The 23,174-nt window shown below is 32.3% G+C and overlaps 1 protein-coding gene and 1 long non-coding RNA gene across 3 annotated transcripts; one reads left to right on the forward strand and one right to left on the reverse strand.

Moving 5' to 3' along the window:
- The first annotated feature begins 13,875 nt into the window (after window positions 1–13,875).
- LOC135119436 (uncharacterized) lies at window positions 13,876–15,449 on the forward strand. 2 transcript variants are annotated; one of them, XR_010278221.1, is made up of 4 exons: window positions 13,876–14,183; window positions 14,234–14,372; window positions 14,424–14,858; window positions 14,909–15,448. It is a non-coding gene; the product is annotated as an uncharacterized LOC135119436 (long non-coding RNA). The 2 variants fall into 2 exon arrangements; XR_010278220.1 differs by having other exon boundaries at window positions 14,234–14,858; window positions 14,909–15,449.
- A 2,870-nt stretch (window positions 15,450–18,319) lies between these two features.
- LOC135119441 (uncharacterized) lies at window positions 18,320–19,402 on the reverse strand. Its single transcript, XM_064043857.1, has one exon. The coding sequence runs from the start codon at window positions 19,400–19,402 to the stop codon at window positions 18,320–18,322; it is 1,083 nt and encodes a 360-aa protein (XP_063899927.1).
- Between the last annotated feature and the right edge of the window lie 3,772 nt (window positions 19,403–23,174).

Consider the following 23,174-nt stretch of genomic DNA (forward strand, 5'->3'; position numbering starts at 1 on the left):
AGTTACTTTAAATCAAATAATGGCTTTCATCCATAGAAACTTTTGGCCTCATAATTACATGACGAATGACTTTCGGACTCATGTGCTAACATACATTAAAGTATAAGGTACATGAATAAATCTAAAATCGGAAACCCAAAATTTGGTCAAATCGAGGCAGAAAAATTCATGTGAATCAATATTCGGTGCTATATATTCAGGCACACCCCCAAGTGTAAAGATTCAGATTATTTCCATAATACGAAACATTTTGTATGAAGTTAAAACAAAATTAGACTGTGGATGGTAGAAGTATCTGTAGACGCATTCATAAAAATATTTTTTATTCAAAGTTAAAGTGATAATTTAAATTTTTTAAATACTTGCTACTTAGCCAAATATAAAGGAAGATAGGTCCAAAGTTGCTATAAATGAGCTAATTATTTTGATATGTTTGTTTCCATATTAGCGTGGGTATAAATTTGGGTTAGGTAGTACTGCAATCAACCAATTATTTATTTTTATTTATACTATTTTGGTGATACCAGTTTCAGGGTTCATCCCCTTTCTCAGCCACCTCGTCAGTAAACCTATGACACTTTAAAAAAGTCAATATTTGGTTAGATTTTTAGACTTATTAGTGTTAATATTTTCTGGAAATTGATGTGCCGTTTTTTGATCCTAAAATACTTGATTTTTGACCATTATTCTTGCTATACCACACGAAAATAGTATAAATAAAAATAAATAATTGGCTGAATGTTGAACTATCTAACCTAAAATTATTTTCATCTTTTGTAGACTTTGGCCTCACAGAATCGTAGAGAACAACTTTCAAACATACAACCCAAGCTAAAATTAACTTAATAGCAGTTATTTTAATAACAAATAAGAGAAATAAACCTACAAGAAAAAGTCATAATTGTGTTATTAATTATGAAGTAACTATTAAAAAAATCTAAAGATTGTGATGCCAAAAGTTACTTTAAATCAAATAATGGCTTTCATCCATAGAAACTTTTGGCCTCATAATTACATGACGAATAACTTTCGGACTCATGTGCTAACATACATTAAAGTACAAGGTACATGAATAAATCTAAAATCGGAAACCCAAAATTTGGTCAAATCGAGGCAGTAAAATTCATGTGAATCAATATTCGGTGCTATATATTCAGGCACACCCCCAAGTGTAAAGATTCAGATTTTTTCCATAATACGAAACATTTTGTATGGAGTTAAAACAAAATTAGACTGTGGATGGTAGAAGTATCTGTAGACGCATTCATAAAAATATTTTTTATTCAAAGTTAAAGTGATAATTTACATTTTTTAAATACTTGCTACTTAGCCAAATATAAAGGACGACAGGTCCAAAGTTGCTATTAATGAGCCAATTATTTTGATATGTTTGTTTCCATATTAGCGCGGGTGTAAAGTTGGGTTAGGTAGTTCTGCAATCAACCAATTATTTATTTTTATTTATACTATTTTGGTGATACCAGTTTCAGGGTTCATCCCCTTTCTCAGCCACCTCGTCAGTAAACTTATAACACTTTAAAAAAGTCAATATTTGGTTAGATTTTTAGACTTATTAGTGTTAATATTATCTGGAAATTGATGTGCCGTTTTTTGATCCTAAAATAATTGATTTTTGACCATTATTCTTGCTATACCACACGAAAATATTATAAATAAAAATAAATAATTGGCTGAATGTTGAACTATCTAACCTAAAATTATTTTCATCTTTTGTAGACTTTGGCCTCACAGAATCGTAGAGAACAACTTTCAAACATACAACCCAAGCTAAAATTAACTTAATAGCAGTTATTTTAATAACAAATAAGAGAAATAAACCTACAAGAAAAAGTCATAATTGTGTTATTAATTATGAAGTAACTATTAAAAAAATCTAAAGATTGTGATGCCAAAAGTTACTTTAAATCAAATAATGGCTTTCATCCATAGAAACTTTTGGCCTCATAATTACATGACGAATAACTTTCGGACTCATGTGCTAACATACATTAAAGTACAAGGTACATGAATAAATCTAAAATCGGAAACCCAAAATTTGGTGAAATTGAGGCAGTAAAATTCATGTGAATCAATACTCGGTGCTATATATTCAGGCACACCCCCAAGTGTAAAGATTCAGATTTTTTCCATAATACGAAACATTTTGTATGGAGTTAAAACAAAATTAGACTGTGGATGGTAGAAGTATCTGTAGACGCATTCATAAAAATATTTTTTATTCAAAGTTAAAGTGATAATTTACATTTTTTAAATACTTGCTACTTAGCCAAATATAAAGGACGACAGGTCCAAAGTTGCTATTAATGAGCCAATTATTTTGATATGTTTGTTTCCATATTAGCGCGGGTATAAAGTTGGGTTAGGTAGTTCTGCAATCAACCAATTATTTATTTTTATTTATACTATTTTGGTGATACCAGTTTCAGGGTTCATCCCCTTTCTCAGCCACCTCGTCAGTAAACTTATAACACTTTAAAAAAGTCAATATTTGGTTAGATTTTTAGACTTATTAGTGTTAATATTATCTGGAAATTGATGTGCCGTTTTTTGATCCTAAAATACTTGATTTTTGACCATTAAGTATTCTTGCTATACCACACGAAAATATTATAAATAAAAATAAATAATTGGCTGAATGTTGAACTATCTAACCTAAAATTATTTTCATATTTTGTAGACTTTGGCCTCACAGAATCGTAGAGAACAACTTTCAAACATACAACCCAAGCTAAAATTAACTTAATAGCAGTTATTTTAATAACAAATAAGAGAAATAAACCTACAAGAAAAAGTCATAATTGTGTTATTAATTATGAAGTAACTATTAAAAAAATCTAAAGATTGTGATGCCAAAAGTTACTTTAAATCAAATAATGGCTTTCATCCATAGAAACTTTTGGCCTCATAATTACATGACGAATAACTTTCGGACTCATGTGCTAACATACATTAAAGTACAAGGTACATGAATAAATCTAAAATCGGAAACCCAAAATTTGGTCAAATCGAGGCAGTAAAATTCATGTGAATCAATATTCGGTGCTATATATTCAGGCACACCCCCAAGTGTAAAGATTCAGATTTTTTCCATTATACGAAACATTTTGTATGAAGTTAAAACAAAATTAGACTGTGAATGGTAGAAGTATCTGTAGACGCATTCATAAAAATATTTTTTATTCAAAGTTAAAGTGATAATTTACATATTTAAGTACTTGCTACTTAGACAAATATAAAATACGAGAGTTCGAAAGTTGCTATAAATGAGCTAATTATTTTGATATTTGTGTTTCCATATTAGCGTGGGTATAAAGTTGGGTTATGTAGTTCTGCAATCAACCAATTATTTATTTTTATTTATACTATTTTGGTGATACCAGTTTCAGGGTTCATCCCCTTCCTCAGCCACCTCGTCAGTAAACCTATAACACTTTAAAAAGTCAATATTTGGTTAAATTTTTAGACTTATTAGTGTTAATATTATCAGGAATTTGATCTGCCGTTTTTTGAGCCTAAAATACTTGATTGTTGACCATTATTCTTGCTAAACCACACGAAAATAGTATAAATAAAAATAAATAATTGGCAGAGTGTTGAACTATCTAACCTAAAATTATTTTCATATTTTGTAGACTTTGGCCTCACAGAATCGTAGAAAACAACTTTCAAACTTACAACCCAAGCTAAAATTAACTTAACAGCAGTTATTTTAATAACAAATAAGAGAAATAAACCTACAAGAAAAAGTCATAATTGTATTATTAATTGTGAAGTGACTATTAAAAAAATCTAAAGATTGTGATGCCAAAAGTTACTTTAAATCAAATAATGGCTTTCATCCATAGAAACTTTTGGCCTCATAATTACATGACGAATGACTTTCGGACTCATGTGCTAACATACATTAAAGTATAAGGTACATGAATAAATCTAAAATCGGAAACCCAAAATTTGGTCAAATCGAGGCAGAAAAATTCATGTGAATCAATATTCGGTGCTATATATTCAGGCACACCCCCAAGTGTAAAGATTCAGATTATTTCCATAATACGAAACATTTTGTATGAAGTTAAAACAAAATTAGACTGTGGATGGTAGAAGTATCTGTAGACGCATTCATAAAAATATTTTTTATTCAAAGTTAAAGTGATAATTTAAATTTTTTAAATACTTGCTACTTAGCCAAATATAAAGGAAGATAGGTCCAAAGTTGCTATAAATGAGCTAATTATTTTGATATGTTTGTTTCCATATTAGCGTGGGTATAAATTTGGGTTAGGTAGTTCTGCAATCAACCAATTATTTATTTTTATTTATACTATTTTGGTGATACCAGTTTCAGGGTTCATCCCCTTTCTCAGCCACCTCGTCAGTAAACTTATAACACTTTAAAAAAGTCAATATTTGGTTAGATTTTTAGACTTATTAGTGTTAATATTATCTGGAAATTGAAGTGCCGTTTTTTGATCCTAAAATACTTGATTTTTGACCATTATTCTTGCTATACCACACGAAAATATTATAAATAAAAATAAATAATTGGCTGAATGTTGAACTATCTAACCTAAAATTATTTTCATCTTTTGTAGACTTTGGCCTCACAGAATCGTAGAGAACAACTTTCAAACATACAACCCAAGCTAAAATTAACTTAATAGCAGTTATTTTAATAACAAATAAGAGAAATAAACCTACAAGAAAAAGTCATAATTGTGTTATTAATTATGAAGTAACTATTAAAAAAATCTAAAGATTGTGATGCCAAAAGTTACTTTAAATCAAATAATGGCTTTCATCCATAGAAACTTTTGGCCTCATAATTACATGACGAATAACTTTCGGACTCATGTGCTAACATACATTAAAGTACAAGGTACATGAATAAATCTAAAATCGGAAACCCAAAATTTGGTCAAATCGAGGCAGTAAATTTCATGTGAATCAATATTCGGTGCTATATATTCAGGCACACCCCCAAGTGTAAAGATTCAGATTTTTTCCATAATACGAAACATTGTGTATGAAGTTAAAAAAAAATTAGACTGTGAATGGTAGAAGTATCTGTAGACGCATTCATAAAAATATTTTTTATTCAAAGTTAAGGTGATAATTTACATTTTTTAAGTACTTGCTACTTAGACAAATATAAAATACGAGAGTTCGAAAGTTGCTATAAATGAGCTAATTATTTTGATATTTGTGTTTCCATATTAGCGTGGGTATAAAGTTGGGTTATGTAGTTCTGCAATCAACCAATTATTTATTTTTATTTATACTATTTTGGTGATACCAGTTTCAGGGTTCATCCCCTTCCTCAGCCACCTCGTCAGTAAACCTATAACACTTTAAAAAGTCAATATTTGGTTAAATTTTTAGACTTATTAGTGTTAATATTATCAGGAATTTGATCTGCCGTTTTTTGATCCTAAAATACTTGATTGTTGACCATTATTCTTGCTAAACCACACGAAAATAGTATAAATAAAAATAAATAATTGGCAGAGTGTTGAACTATCTAACCTAAAATTATTTTCATCTTTTGTAGACTTTGGCCTCACAGAATCGTAGAAAACAACTTTCAAACTAACAACCCAAGCTAAAATTAACTTAACAGCAGTTATTTTAATAACAAATAAGAGAAATAAACCTACAAGAAAAAGTCATAATTGTATTATTAATTGTGAAGTGACTATTAGAAAAATCTAAAGATTGTGATGCCAAAAGTTACTTTAAATCAAATAATGGCTTTCATCCATAGAAACTTTTGGCCTCATAATTACATGACGAATGACTTTCGGACTCATGTGCTAACATACATTAAAGTATAAGGTACATGAATAAATCTAAAATCGGAAACCCAAAATTTGGTCAAATCGAGGCAGAAAAATTCATGTGAATCAATATTCGGTGCTATATATTCAGGCACACCCCCAAGTGTAAAGATTCAGATTTTTTCAATAATACGAAACATTTTGTATGAAGTTAAGGCAAAATTAGACTGTGAATGGTAGAAGTATCTGTAGACGCATTCATAAAAATATTTTTTATTCAAAGTTAAAGTGATAATTTAAATTTTTTAAGTACTTGCTACTTAGCCAAATATAAAATACCAGAGTTCGAAAGTTGCTATAAATGAGCTAACTATTTTGATATGTGTGTTTCCATATTAGCGTGGGTATAAAGTTGGGTTAGGTAGTTCTGCAAACAACCAATTATTTATTTTTATTTATACTATTTTGGTGATACCAGTTTCAGGGTTCATCCCCTTTCTCAGCCACCTCGTCAGTAAACTTATAACACTTTAAAAAAATCAATATTTGGTTAGATTTTTAGACTTATTAGTGTTAATATTATCTGGAAAATGATGTGCCGTTTTTTGATCCTAAAATACTTGATTTTTGACCATTATTCTTGCTATACCACACGAAAATAGTATAAATAAAAATAAATAATTGGCTGAGTGTTGAACTATCTGGCCTAAAATTATTTTCATCTTTTGTAGACTTTGGCCTCACAGAATCGTAGAAAACAACTTTCAAACTTACAACCCAGGCTAAAATTAACTTAATAGCAGTTATTTTAATAACAGATAAGAGAAATAAACCTAAAAGAAAAAGTCATAATTATGTTATTAATTGTGAAGTAACTATTAAAAAAATCTAAAGAATGTGATGCCAAAAGTTACTTTAAATCAAATAATGGCTTTCATCCATAGAAACTTTTGGCCTCATAATTTCGTACTCATGTGCTAACATATCTTAAAGTACTAGGTACATGATTAAATCTAAAATCGGAAACCCAAAATTTGGTCAAATCGAGGCAGTAAAATTCATGTGAGGCAATATTCGGTGCTATATATTCAGGCACACCCCCAAGTGTAAAGATTCAGATTTTTTCCATAAGACGAAACATTTTCTATGAGGTTAAGACAAATATTGGTGGATTGAGAAATAAATCTAAGAAATAAATTCATAATGATGTTGTTAAGTGTAAAATACCTATGAAAAAAGATCTAAAGACTGTGATGCCAAAAGTTACTTTAATTCAAATAATTGTTTTCATCCATAGCAACATTTAGCCTCATAATTGCATGTTAGGTAACTTTGGGACTCGTGCGCTTCGTATATGTGAAAACAGGTAATTAACCCATCATTCCGGGCACAATTTTGTTTTTGGAACGAAGTACTAGATTAATAAATTTAAAATTGGAAACCCGAATTTTCAACACAAGCCAGTGAAATTCATGAGGTGTATTATTTCACGATATGGATTCGTAAAATTTAAGGCACAATCTCAACATTCAAATTGTAATTGATAGACTCCGGCTTTATCTAGTTAAGTAATTTTATCTTTGTTGTTCAGTAACTGATTTCTGGTTGAATTAATTTTTCTAAATGAAATATTAACATTTTTATTCACTCTATTTAGTATGTTTTTAATTTTGTAAGATAATGTTTCAATAAAATCCAGAAAATAATATCTACCTATGTCTTCCTTAGTATCATGGTCCGTTTTGAACAACGAGCAACATTGTTTTTTTTTTTTAATTTTGTATCTTATTTTGTCAATTAGATTGTGGATTAATTTTACTTTAAAGTCATTATTTATTGCAATTTGTTTTATGGACTGAAGTTCTTTATTATAGTTTTCATGGTTTAGATTAGAATTGAACAATATTTCAATTAAAGATGCAAAAGTTGATATTTTATGAATCCATAGGTGGTTGGAAGAATTGCAAATAATGTTGTCTGTGTATGTTTTATTGGCCCAATATCTTACAAAATTAAAAACATTCTTGGAGAAATATTAAACACGAGAGGCCAAAAGTTGCTATAAACGAAGTCATTCTTTTCATCTTTAGTACACTTTGACCCCATATGGATTCATACAAAACAACTTTCAGGCTCACAGTCCAAGGAAACATTAAATTAGTAACCCTTGTTTTAAGAATACCAAATCGTCTTTCAAATATCGGCGGATTGAGAAATTAATAAATCAAAGGGACAGATTTATAATTATGTTGTTTACTGTGGAGTATCTACGAAAAAAATCCAAAGACTGTGATTCCAAAAGTTAATTTAAGTCAAATAATAGTTTTTATCCATAGCAACATTTGGGTTCATAATTACTGCTCCATTAAAATATTAAACTGGTTTTTCAAATTTCGCTTGTTTCTTGGATAAAATAATATAAAATACGAGAGGCCAAAAATTGCTACAAATGTAATTAATGATTATAAAAGAGTATAAGTAATTATTTTCATCTTTAGTACACTTTTGTCACACAAATTCATACAAAACAACTTTCAGGTTCACAACTCAAGCTAAAGTTAAATTAATTGTCGTTGTTTTAAGATTATCAAATTGTGATTCAAATACCGGAAGAAAGAAAAACAAATCTAAGAGACAATTTCATGGTGATACTATTAACTGTAAAGTACCCATGAAAAAAATCTAAAGAATGCGATATCAAAAGTTACTTTATATCAAATAATACATTTCATGCATAGTAACATTTGATCTTATAATTACATGTTTCGGAATAATGAGCTCCATATCTATCATTTCAAGTACAATTTTTGTTTTTGGAAATGAAATTCCAAGTGATTAGAAAATAAAACAGAAGCTCAAAAATGTATGGAAACGATGCATGACGTTCCAAGATATTAATTCCTAAAATTTAAAGCACACCCTTAAGCAAATATCCAGATTGGCTCCATAAGTAGAAAAATAATTTAAGAGATTAACAAAAACTTGTACTGCTAATTGTAGAAGTGCCTGTACACACAACCATAAAAGTAAATTTCTTACTCCAACTTAAACTGGTATTTTAAAATTGACATCTACGCCTTTCTTGGAGAAATATAAAAAGAGAGGTTAAAAGCTGCTAAAAAATAGTAATGTTTCTTTTTTCGAAATCGCGCAGTAATGTGCTTTTTCTATGTTCAAAAATCGGCACAGAAATTAAATGCGGTGTTGTCATATTAGTATTATCTACCTCCACAATTACATTTTACAAGGTTATAAATTGTTTTTCGGTTTAGCAGTAATTCTATACTCTTTGTTAACCCTTTTTATTAGTTATTAGAAACACATCCGGTTTATTAATTTTATAAATATAATTTATTAACTAAATTTGCGCGTAATCTCGCAACGTCGCAACCTTGCATGGCAACAGTGGATTTCTTGAAGTGCAGCGACATTCTATGGCAGCGAACAATGTGTATCCCACAGAACAGACTACAAGAAGAAGCGACAAGACGTTAAAAAAAATAGGAACGAGTTTTTGCGCCCTCTATGAATGGTGATGGGAACTAGTTGAAGCTAATGCGGTAAATTTGAACATACTTTATTATGACAATTGTTTTTTACCAAAAGCCTTTAATGTATTTGCTCCACTATCACCGTTGAACAGTGGAGCAAAACATTTGTACTCTGTATGACAAACATATATGTTTGTCATATATATGTCAGTGTAAGGGCGGAAAATAAGAGACAATAATTTTCTATACAATGTGTATTAAATCTTATCATATAAGATGTTGAATTATTGACCAGTTGTAAAAATATCATTAATAAAAAAAATACACATTTTCCTAAACTAAATGTGAGTAACTAATAAATGCACAAAAATAAACATACTATCGATTATATTTGTATCATTATCAAAACGCAGCTAATTCATTTTACACAATTTTTCCAACATTATTTAATACAAAAATATTCGAATAACAAATCGCTCCCTTTCTTTCTGCTTAAAGTATACTTTAAAAATAAAGGAAACGACGATTAACAGGTCCCTGTAATAGTTGGAATCACGACCAATGGAATATAAATCGAGACGATCGAGACCTACAAGCTATTTAAAAATTAAAGAGCTGTACGTGTACTGTACCGCAAACAACATTGTGCCATTATTGGGTGTATTGGACAACATTATCGTCAGTAGTGTTAAATGGTGTTACAATTAGTTTTATTAATGCTAATATTTGAAAATACATCCAAATTTCACATGTTATAGCCAACAGCATGGAAACCGATAAATAATTATTGTCGGTAAGTGGCTAATAATAACGTAGTAAAATAACCAACAAATAACAATAAATTTAGGGACATTTAACATTTAAAGGTCTTTGGAGGACAAGTTACCAAATTTGTCTGATATTTGCAGTTCTCCAGTTCTGCGAATTCGCGCATTCAATGCAATGCATGAAATTGTGAAAAATAAAATTACGATTAAGGCAAGAGATTGTGGTGTTACAAAACTTGTGATTATCAGGAAGATTACTAGTGCTTCCCTGATACCCTGTTAGCTCTGTGGCATATCGTGATGAATCATTGAGGAAATGTATTTGAGATAATATTGAGGTAAGAATTTTTTGCGTACCATTTGTGCACAAAAGAAATATTGACATTTCAGCAATTTTGTTGGATGATTTTTTAAATTATCCTTTATGGTGAAACGGTAAAGAACCATGGACCTTTAGAAACTGATCTACTAATGGATTTGGTCTTTTGTCTTTTAAAGCAAGTTTTCTATTTACCAACGTTATGATGTATCGAAACATGACAAACATTATACTCTTACTGATGAAAGAGTTATTGGTTTGGTCATGTTGTGGACAATATTTTATATCAATTTTTAGGTGTTCACTAACAGCTGCAAAAATGTTCGTGGCATTAATATGAACAAAAAACAAGTGGAAAATTTGGCTTTTGCAATCATCAATGAGATGAATGAAATCTTGAGATGGATAATGCAGTGTACCATATTCTTTTAATTTAATAAGTGCGTGGTTGTCAGTACACTCTTCTGACAAGAAATACTCTGTACACTTTACACATCTGTTGCACTGTGTTTTTAATTTTTTACAGATAAAGCCAGCAATATATGATGATGTGTGATATCGCATTGTAAAAGCATTGGTAGAAATGTGTTCATCTTCATCATCATCGGTAAGCAATGGTACATTTAAATAATTGAAATTGTTATTTGAAGATTGCATTTGAGTGGTGTTAACATTGTGTGTTTCATTTTGTGGAAAACTAAGGAACGTTAGTAGAAAATCTGTATCATCATGTTCGCAATTTGTACTATTAGAATTTGCAACCAAGTTATTAATTAGTGATGTTTTGTATGCTGCAACAAATTGCGAACAATTTGGTCGAAAGTTCTGTCCACATAAACCCCTAATAATGCCAAAAAAATTTTCTAAAGGGTCTTGGTTTAAAGATCTAGTGACCAAATATTTAAATCCAAGACCCTTCATTGTCTTCCACAATGCTTGTACGTTTCTTATTGTGATTATAAAATTTTTGATTGAAGGGGGCGCTTTCACTAATTGGTTCCCTTTTTTAAATTTCAGCTTATTTAAAAACAATTTTGCATCATTCCAAAAATCGTTATGGGGAGAATTTTCTGTTAGAGGTCTATTTAAAGTCTTGGTAGAACGTCTCGCACTGTTCAATGTGTCGAATAAACGGTCCATGAACAAAATGACATCTGCTGTTCCGTCATCTTCTATGGCGCCACATCTAACTGCAAACATAAGTGATGCGTAGACATCTCTGCTAAAAATTTGCGTTGCAAGCTTCACTTTCATTTTTTGCCGTCCTTCTGGACGAATGTGATTTTCGGTAAGTTTTCTACATATTTTACTGTCTGGGTTTACACCATCTAATTCAAATAATTTAGTTAAAGTACTCCACTTTGCACATTTATTATCAAAATAAATATCTTTAACTAGGAAATGATTCCTGAAACATTTTACCAGGTGAGGGGGATCAAAAATGTGTACAATTTTTTGTTCACCAATGGTATAAACAAAGTCATCCCTAAAACCACATTCTTCACTTAAGGAATGAATTGCCGCAACGTTTGCTGAACCCTGATCGCATATAGTCGCCAATACGCGGAAGTCGGTTTGTTCATGAAGTTTACTAATAACTGTTCTAATAAGATGTTTTAAGTCATATGTTTTAGTTGCACTCTTCACAAAATAAAAAGCTATTGGTTGTTTCCACCGCTGATTAATGCCACGCAACATAAAAACAAGTGCATGATTAGCAATATTTTTGTTAAAACCAGTGCCCAAATTCTCCAGACCACTAATCGATTTTGTTTTCATATTAAGTGCTATATGTGGTGTAAGGTATACTTCATCAAACAAAAGAACACAAAATTTTTGCATTTGTTGCATTTGTTTTGATTTAGTGGCCAAGTATGAAAAAATGCTTTCATTTAAACCTGGCACAATTTCTATATTACCTAATTCACGCTGCAGTGTCCTCTGAGAAGGTAATTTGAAGATTTTACGCAAGAACCGGTAAGATCTAGGACCTGATTTATACATGGCTAGTGCAAGTGCTTTTTCCTCTTTGGACCACATAACTGACCTTTTTGGTTTGGCGCAATGTTTCAGTTGAGACGCTACAAATATTTTTGCAGCAGGTGATAGTTTATCCAACAAAGTGAATTCTGGATCTTGTAGAATCAGTTTTGCTTTTTCAGGTGACAAAATTAGTTTTTTTCGACACTTTAATTTTTTTTTCAAATTACCTGCCAACCTTTCATATTTTTTCAAATTTTTATACAACCGTTGTTTCTTTGGAGTAAGTTGGGTTGTTCTAGTTGCCCCAAGGTCCTGCAGTCTTATTGTCGGTGATGATGTTTCAGGAAGAGAGGCAATGGGCTGCAAATTTCTTCCATCAGTTGTAGAAGACACGCCATCAAGATGGATTTGCTTCGGACAGACCTGATGGGACTGTTGAGTAAATGATGTTGAAGCAACCGGAGATATATGTTCTGTGTCCATCAATACAGCTGCATCAGTTGGAATTTCGTCTGGAATGAAATGATGAATATTCCCAGTAGATGAAGTGGATGAAGTTGAAGCCACTGATGATACATCTGGTGATAAAAATCATAAGTGAATGTGAAGTTATTAATTAAATGTCATTACCTTGAAAATTATGCGTTGAAACTGTATCCTTTACTTCAGAAGTAACATCTGGGGAGTGAATTATTTGTAAGGATGGGATAGCTCCTCGGTTTAATTTTGCTCTCTCCATTGTTTGGAACTGACTTGTGTCGAAATGAATCCCACACACACAGTACTTGTACCTTATATTTTCATATGACACGCCCTGCAGTAGTGGATTGCCAATTGTTTTCAACCACACATCTCGTAGTGGTTTATTTCGAGGGAACATAAAATATCCCACTTTGGGATTATTGTGATAAGAGTTGTTGCATAAGGGCACTGCACACTTTTTATAGCTCATTGTGACCTACAATATAACACAATTTTATAATCATGCTTTAATATTTACAGTGAAATACATCATTTTATTTAAATAGGATTCAACTTATTTTTTAAAATGTTAGCCAGTAAGAGGAGAATAAGTCTCACAGCATTTCTGCAAGCTTAATTTTGTGTATTTGATTATTCTTTTTCTGAACCATTTGAAAAAAATTCACTTACCTTAAATTCTTAATAAAATGCACTGCACTAAATAATTCACAAATTAAAGTTCTAATAACACTCTAGTTCTAATTGTCAACACTATCATCTAATTCTCAACACTATCATAAAAGTTTTTCTACTAAAAATCAACTCTTAAATTCACTATTCTATCTCTAGTATCGCACGAAGAATTTTTTAAACTGAAATTTTCGAATAGTTTAAAATTTGCTGATCTGTTTTTTACCGGTCTAGTGTGGGTAAAGTAGGTATCTAAATCAGTTTATTAAGGCAACTGCAATCTCGTATGCTCTCAGCGCCACCTACTATTGGTGAATGTAACTATATTGGTGATTTTTATTGGCGGTAAGGTTGTCATAGACGTGGTGTATCCACATAACCTGTAATAAGTTTTTGTTCGGTGCAGAAACAACCATGGAAAACATTATATGGAGAATATCTCATTTTGCATACGAGTATTTCGCTGAAAAAGAAAATTCTGTGAAATCAACATTTTGGGCTACATAGTCGTTGTTAAAGTCAACTCTGTTAATATAAAACAGCATAGGTATAATCTAAGTACACCAAGTTCTCAAGCAAAAAATATAGGTTATGTTTCCCAGAAATCAAATATATTTACAAGAGAAAACTTACGAAAATTTTTAACAGAGGCCCGTGATTAATGTACCTAATGTCAAAGGTAATCTCAAAGAAGGTCAATCACATTGTCTATAAAACATAATGTTTTAGGTATATTTTTTATTCGAAGTTGTAGGAGTATGCGGAAAGGAAGAATTTGAACAATTTTCTTGTATCTACATAACCTATAATAAGCTTTTATTATTATTACAGAACAGATTATTAGCTTACATGCCCATTTTAAATGAAAGTATGAAGCATACCTCTTATTTTTCGGCACTTTTAATATTTTTGCTTGCAGAAAGATCTGCAGCAATTGCAAAATAGAGATGGATAGCAATAATAACAAGCAGTTTACATGCATTCGACCGAACTTGCAAAAACTGGCAGATAATATATCAAATTTATTACCTAAAAACTCAGCCACAGTTTATGAAAAGCGGTATGAATTTTTTTTTTGCGCAGAAACAACCATGCAAAATATATGGAGAACACCTCATTGCATACGAGTATTTCGCTGAAAAAGCAAATTCTGTGAAATCTTTAACACTTTGGGCTGCATAGTCGTAGTTAAAGTCAACTCTGTTAATAAGAAACAGCATAGATATATCTAAGTACACCAAGTTTTCAAGCAAAAAATATAGGTTACATTGCCAAGAAATCAAATATATTTACAAGAGAAGACTTACCAAAATTTTTAACAGAAGCCCGTGATTAAATGTACCTGATGTTAAAGGTGATCTCAAACAAGGTCAATCACATTGTCTATAAATCATTATGTTTTAGGTTTATTTTTTATTAGAAGTTGTAGGAGCATGTGGAATGGATAAATTGAAAAATAATGACGGCATTCAAGACAAAAACGATACGCTAATAATTAAAATTCCAACGTCTAAAACTGGCAAAGCACGAGAATTTACAAATATGTGTAAAAATATTTATCCAATTGAAATATAGTAAAAATACCTAATTTTAAGACTGCACCATACACCAGACAAATCATTATTTATACATTACATTTGGATAGTCAATGCAGCAGCTGCTGCATTGTACAAATATACCTGCAAACACACTGTAACAAATTATGCAGACACCTCTTTTGACTAAAAGATATATATTTAACTTTATCCATACGTTGTCAACTTTGTTAATAATTGCAATCTCTAACTTCATAAGAAATATGAATAATCTACTTTGGTGTTTTATAGTAGTATTAAATGTTCATAGAATATAATTGCACTTACTACGAAGTAAGCTTTCCTAGTTTTAAGTTGTTTTCTTTTCTCTTTGATTATCTTAATTTCTTCAGCCTCTATGTGGCTGTTTTAATTCCAAAAAATTATTTCTGAATAAACTGATTCATACCACCTTTTCTTTCTTTTACTCGAAAACAGTGTAAACTATAACTCCAAATATTTACCTACTTTAAAACGTGTCAAGCATTCGCTTGTTGTAAATGATGCAACCATAAATACAAATTTGAACACTGATATGACAGGTTTGAGGCTAGGATGTGGTTTTCATATTCTCCCATTACTTGTTGCCTAAATCTGGCGCGAGGCCAAAAGTTATTATTGACGTATATATATATATATAAAATATATATATATATATATATATATAGTATACTGTTTGTTTTCATGGATAATCTCTTATCCATCCAATTCCGGGAACACAACTACCATGGCCGCATATCTTGAAAACGGCTAGAAATTTTGAAATTCCATAAATGCCAATCGTATTTAGAATGGAATAGAATATGTTTATTGGTACTTTACATGAAAGGAAATGTTTGTACAAGTTAAAAGATAATACAACAACAATTTAACAATATTCGTACATTACATGAATAAAAATGTTTGTACAGGTGGTATGATAACAACTTAACAATAAACAATAAAGATAGTATAACCGAAACAGTGCAATGAAAGTTAACAATTTAAAACTTGAACGCAAAGACTTTTTTGGATTTGCATATACAGGGTGACTCAAAAAAATTAATGAATGCATAAATTTATTTTATTGATTTACTCAGGAACTACAAAACCGAATGCTTTGAAATCTTGCAGATGTTTTAAGGTTATAAAGAGCATAATAAATGTTTAGTCAAAATATATTTGCTTATCCCCTCCAAAAAATTGATGACGTCAGCTCGAAAGTTTGCCGAATAAATCCTATCTAAACTGTAAAAATATGATGAGTCTGTACTTGTAATTTATCACTCCATTCATATTCTTTGGATTTGCATATACAGGGCGACTCAAAAAAATTAATGAATGCGTAAATATATTTTATTGATTTAATTAGGAACTACAAAACCGAATGCTCTGAAATCTTGCAGATGTTTTAAGGTCATAAAGAGCATAATAAATGTTTAGTCAAAATATATTTGCTTATCCCCTCCAAAAACTTGATGACGTCAGCTCGAAAGTTTGCCGAATAAATCATATCTAAAATGTACAAAATTTGATGAGTCTGTACTTGTCATTTATCACTCCATTCATAATAAATTTTTAGTCAAAATATATTTGGTTATCTTCTACAAAAAACTGATGACGTCAGCTCAAAAGTTTGCCGAATAAATCGTATCTAAAATGTACAAAATATGATGAGTCTGTACTTGTGATTTATCATTCCATTCATACAGACAAGAATTAAAATAAAACCCAATGTTTTATATAATAAGCGGAAGTCGAAGTAATAAAACCGATGGTCGTTTTGTTTACAGTTTCACTGTTTGACTCTCACGTATGCTGTTACGCTTGTCATCTTAAATTAAGAATGTTTATACATAAACGATTTTCAGTTGCCTTTCATATTACTAGACAGCGGATTTTTGTCGGGCTACGTCACGATTATAGGTGGGGACGCGCTGGATCGCCGGGACTCAGTAGCGGGTGATAGCTAATCACTGAATTTAATCGGTACTAATTCCATAAATATAATTAACGATTTATTAATCAAACGGCTAAGTAAATGAGAACGGGAATTAACAGCAGAGTGCAACGAAACAGCGTTATTCTAATCTCAAATAAACGAAGTGCAGTCCGCAACCGCAATGAATTCGCATCCCGTACATACGAGCCGGACCGAGTTTGGCCTTGCCTAGCGCGACAGAAATCCGCTCTCTAGATATTACACACCGGCGCCGTATACGTGAGTAAATTGTTTCGTTATTTTATTGATTATAAGAAATCAATATTCAAAACGACCCAATTCATTTTCCCGAAAATTTGGGAATACAATAATTTTATTCTTAGTATTACACTACATCTATCCCAACTGATATACGTGTCCTTGCAAAAATGTTGATGACGTCATCACAATTTTTTTTTAAATTCCCACTACAAAAATGTAATGAGAAAAAAAAACACAATAGGCATGCAGTCGTCAAGTTTCCGACAGCGAGGGAAGTACTGTCTAAACTCTTTAGACCAATTTTTTATTCTTCCGCCAACTCTGATAATGTTATTTTGATCTAGAAATGGACTTAAACTTAACAGTTTACTTTTTTTACTAACCTCACCACCTGCTTTCAAGTCGCTAAATTCGTTACTAAAAGCTTGTTTTTGAACAAATCTGACGATTTTGATGCGCGCCTCATCGAAGTCTTGTGGATGTAATGATCTTTTGTTAAAATTATTTTTTGACGGCGAGGTAATGAATTCAATAAACCGAAAAAAATACGCTACACACTTAATGAGTCTATTGTAATTAGAGAAAGATTCAATTAACGTGAACGATCAATTATTATTTGTTATCGTTGTTGTTACTCTTTTACGTGTTTCGGGAACATCTTGTAGCATAACATCGAGTTGAAATTTACCTGGCCAATTGTTTGAGTTTTTTGTTAACCAATGTGGCCCGTGCCACCATAGAGTACATTTTGACAATTGTTCTGGGGACATGCCTCGTGAAACTATATCGGCGGGATTATCGACACCGTTAACAAGACGCCACTGGTCAATGTTGCAATTAGATTGTATTTGCGCTACTCGATTACCTACAAAAATTTGCCAGTGTGTAGCCGGTTTAGACAACCAATGTAAAACTATGGTCGAGTCCGTCCAAAAGAATTTAGCTGATATAGTGATGTCTAATATTTGAGAAATGCGATAAAAGTACTGTCGCCATTAGCTCCAATCTTGGAATTGTCACTCTTTTGATTGGCGCGACGCGCGATTTTGAGGTCAATAATTAAATTTGAACATTTCCGTCAATGCCGACAGTTCGTAAATAGATAGCTGCACCGTAAGCCTTTTCGGAAGTGTCCGAAAATCCATGTAACTCTATATTAGTGACGTTTGGAGGTATTGTTTTGCGACTGATACGAATTTTATCCAGATGTGTTAAATCGTGAATGAGATTTAGCCATTCACCATGAATGTTTTGGGCAACCCTCTGATCCAAGCTTAAATTTGCCGACCAACATTGTTGTAATAGCAATTTTGCCTTTACTACAATGGGACTTATTAGACCCAAGGGGTCAAACACCTTTGAGATGGTTGACAAAATGTGTTTTTTTGTTATGTTTGTAGAAGATGTGTTGGTGTTAATATTGAATTTATACCCTAATGTATCTTGACTAAAATTCCAATATAAACCTAGTGTTTTATTTGTGTCATGCTTGTCGAAATTAAAATTGTCGGTAAAGATGCGATCAACTTCAGGTATTAAATTTATGTCATTAAATGCCCATTTTGTTAAATGAAAACCTCCTGAGCGTAAAATGTTGTCAATTTGTGATTGTAATTCCATGGCTTGTGGCAGGGAATCAGCACCTGATAGTAAGTCACCAACATAAAAATCTCGAATGATTTTGGCACTTGCATTTGGAAATGACTCCCGGTTTTCGTGTGCTAATTGTTGAAGTGATCGTATTGCTAAAAATGGGGCACTGGTGGTCCCATATGTGACTGTTGTCAAACGGTAGACTTGCATGGGATCTTCCCTGTTTTCACGCCAAAATATTCGGTGGTAATCGCGATCGGGTGTATTTAAATAAATTTGCCGATACATTTTAGCAATGTCAGCGTTGATAACGTATTGAAATGTTCTGAACCTAAGTGTTATGTCGAAAATGTCCTGCTGAATAACTGGACCCGCAAGTAAATTTTGATTTAAGGCCAAACCGTTGTCGGACTTCATGCTACCATCAAAAACTACCCGAATTTTTGTTCCCTTGAAGACCGAATGATGTGGTATGTAATATGTATTTGGATTATGTAATTGATCATTTGGAACCTTTTCCATGTGACCAAGTTCCTCGTATTCACGCATGAACTCAACGTATTTTCATTTTAAATTTGGATCCTTATTTAGTTTCTTTTCTAAACTGAGAAATCGTTTGCGAGCCATTTCGGAGGAAGACCCTAATTGCATGCAATTGTCTTTTATGGGCAGGGAAACCCAAAAACGACCGTTGGCGTCCCTTTTTGTGTTTGCCTTGAAATGTGATTCACAAATAATATCTTGCTGGACGGGTACTGGTTTATTAGTGTGATAATCCTCTGTTTCCCAAAATTTTGCTACCTGTTTAGATAAATTTTCGAGATCAGAATTTATGGTCACTGTATTGTTATTGCAGGAAGTATTATTAGAAGCTGGGAATTCCTTAGAAAATCCTACACTCAAAGGCCCCGACAAAATCCATCCGAGGGTGGTATTATGCAGATAAAGTAACGGTTTTAATAGGATTTTACCGGATGTTAATATATCCAAGAATAATTCCGAACCAATGAGTAAATCGATAGGACCGCTAATGTTAAATGTGGGGTCGGCTAGATTCAAGGTATTTGGAATACTTAATTGTTGAGCGGAGAATCAATTTAGGGGTAGTGGTTCTGTTATTGTTTCTAGAATTAAACAATTAATGTTGGCTGTATAGTCACTCAACCTTGTTTTTAAACTTACGCTTGTCATTTCTGTAACCTTGGATTCAGACTGATTGACAAAAGTTAGTTTGTGATTAGTGAAGCCTGTTTTTAGTCCTAGTTTCTTGGAAAATGCTCTAGTTATTAGATTATATTGCGAACCACTGTCTAATAGTATTCTGCATTTGTGAAAATAACCAAGGTTGTCCATAATAAATACCACTGCCGTGGACAGCAAATTTTCAATATTGTTAATAAATGATGACACATGATTACTAGTTGATTGAACTATCACTTGATCTTGATGGAGTAAGGTATTATGACGTGAATTACATGTGCGACAATTATGTGATGATCTACAGTCTGAGATATTGTGTTTTCCAGTGGCGGCTCCTCAGAGGAGGCAGGGGAGGCTGAGCCTCCTCTATTTTTTGGAGCTGAGCTTCCTCTAATTTTTTTCGATGAAAGAATTTATATTTTTGTAGACATTTGTTATTTTTCAGAATATTTTCTTGGATTTCATTTACTTTCATCATATATCAGGTTAAAATGTCGGAAAAATTTATATTTGCGCCCTCACAATCATAATTCACATTCACACCACTCCGCGTTTGGTTTCAGCGGCAGAGGCTTGCTAGCCGCTAGCCTCCGAACGACGATGCATCTGAATAATGAGACCGTAACCTTGACGCACCGTCAGTGGGTATTGCATTGGCTAAAACGTTGCTGGGACTGCCGCTCCAAGCCGCTAGCCTCCGGCTGTTCATCTCTTTTCAGATCAAGTCGTACAGATAACTTTATCTCTTTCTTATTAGTTGGAGCAATCGGGTGTAAGTAGGAAAAACATTGAGGTGGTTTCGCGAGCTCCCTGTTCAGTGGTGGTGGTGTTTAGGCTTTACGTAGGTAAGGGTATAAAAGGGAAGACCAACACCATCACTCCCATTAATGGTATTGACAGTTACAATTAGAAACAAAACAGAGCATTTCATGAAAATAATTATAATAAAACTAAATAGTTAACGTCTTCGGTTTTAAGAAACAAATTATACTGCTGGAATTGTGTATTATTTATAAGTGATAAATTGATAAATCTTCCCCTTGGGGTAAAACAGGCTATAATAATTTACAAAATTTGTCACTATAGAAAGGCATGAAAAATCACAGGAACACATATTTTCTTCGATTAAATTAGAAATACAATGCAAAATATTGCCAATAATTTAGATTCGGCTCATAAAAGGGAGAACTATTACGAGAAAGTTGGTGAAAATTGGGCAATTTTGAAAAGACTAATCAATGCAATATAATTTATCTGTCAACGCAAGAGTGTTCTTTTCGTAGGCATGACGAAAAAAATTATTCAGATAATAAAAGATATAAAAAGTAGTGCTTTTCAAATTTGAGCCTCCTCTGAAGAAAACTTCACGAGCCGCCACTGGTGTTTTCTGAGACAATTAGAACAAAGTTTCAACTGTTTTGTTTTTTCAATGCGATTGTTAATATTCATCTGCAGAAATTCATTACACTGATGCATAAAATGATTCCCCTTGCAAACAAAACATGAATTGTTTTTTACGGTAACATGTACTGAAGAATGTGTCTGATTTGTATGTTTAATATTGAATTTGTTTGATTTGAACATAACTGGAATATTTGGACGTGCTTTGCTATTAACAGATTCAAGATAACGACAACGAGTCTCCAAAAATTCTATTAATTCGTCAAATGTGGGAAGGTTAGTTGTTAATTTACCTTGCCAATCTCGATTCGATTGAAAATCTAATTTATCACCCAAGCATGTTACTAAAATTGCATCCCATTCATGAGTAGGAAGTTGTAAAACCTTAAGAGCTTCCAAGTTAATTTTTACGTCGTCAATTAATTTACGTAAAGAGTCATAAAAACCTTTTGTTATTGTGGGAGCATTTAAAATATTTCGTATATGTGCCTCTATCAACAGATGATGATTTTCAAAGCGTTTTGTTATAAGATCCCAAGCCGAATCGTAATTAGCACTTGATATTGTAAGCGCCTCGATAGCACGGAGCGCTTCGCCTTTTAATGTTGAGCGTAAATAGTGCATTTTTTCAAGATTGCTGAGATTTTCATTATTATGAACGAGAGATTCGAAAACATCTCGGAAGGACAACCAGTCTGCGTAATTACCGTTGAACTCAGGTAATTCAATTGTGGGTAGGTTGATTTTTAATTTTGGATTCGTTTGTCGTTCCGATTTGCTTCCAGAACTGACCCTTGCATTTTTGGCCTCATTAAGTTGTTCAATTAATAATTCCATTTTGGCGATAGTTGAAAAGTAAGTATCTTCAAATTTAACTCTTTCCAAATTCTGTGCAGCAAAACTGTCCAATGGTACTAGTTCTTCAATGTTGTCCTGAAGAACATTAAATTCTTTGAATGTATCTAGAGGTATTTGATACCTAGCCTTAATTAAACTAATGTCATTACTTGTAGAAACAAATGAAGCGATTCGCTCGAGACGATTGATAATTTGTGCCCGTTTGTTTATATATGATTCTGACATGATTACGATTTGAAGAGATTATGAATGCGTTTGTTGACACCAAAAGAAAGGTACACCGTGTAAAATAAGGATGATGAAAAAAGGATCTGACCTGTGTTGTTTCTGTTGACCTGATGCTGGCCTCGTGGAACTGTTGTTGATATTGCGGTAACGCGAACTTGCTTTTGCAGATGTTGGGGTAACGCGAACTTGCTGTTGCTGATGTTGCGGTAACGCGAACTTGCTGTTGCTGATGTCGTGGTTACGCGCACTTGAATTTTGCAGAATTGATTAATTACACTAACACGTGAAACTTGCACGTTCGGCTTGCATATCCGGCTCGAAGGACCAAAATGATGTTAGCGCAATAATCACGAAAACGATGGAATGTGCTTTTATATGTTTATTTACAACATCAACAACTATTTGCTATATACAAGTGCACTCGTCGTACTGTTCTCGTCGGTTGTTCGGAGACGACTCTGGTCACACCCTGGTCACTTCCCCGAAGCATTGATTAAATACATATAGATAGACCCATGCTATTATTTGGAGCGAACAGGCCAACGGCCGGCGAACAAGAGATGGCGCACCAACAGTCAGCCGTCAAACGCCGGCGAAAAGCTTGGACACCAATCGCGCGCGTAGATAACCCAAA

Source organism: Zophobas morio, unplaced genomic scaffold (genome assembly GCF_036711695.1).
Source record: "Zophobas morio isolate AGI-343-1 ecotype UQ-CSIRO unplaced genomic scaffold, CSIRO_AGI_Zmor_V1 ptg000264l, whole genome shotgun sequence".
Classification (NCBI taxonomy): Eukaryota; Metazoa; Arthropoda; class Insecta; order Coleoptera; family Tenebrionidae; genus Zophobas; species Zophobas morio.

What these genes read in the sequence shown, in the direction of transcription:
- LOC135119441 (XM_064043857.1), bottom strand. Translation starts at nt 19,402, where the DNA reads ATGCGTGAATACGAGGAACTTGGTCACATGGAAAAGGTTCCAAATGAT.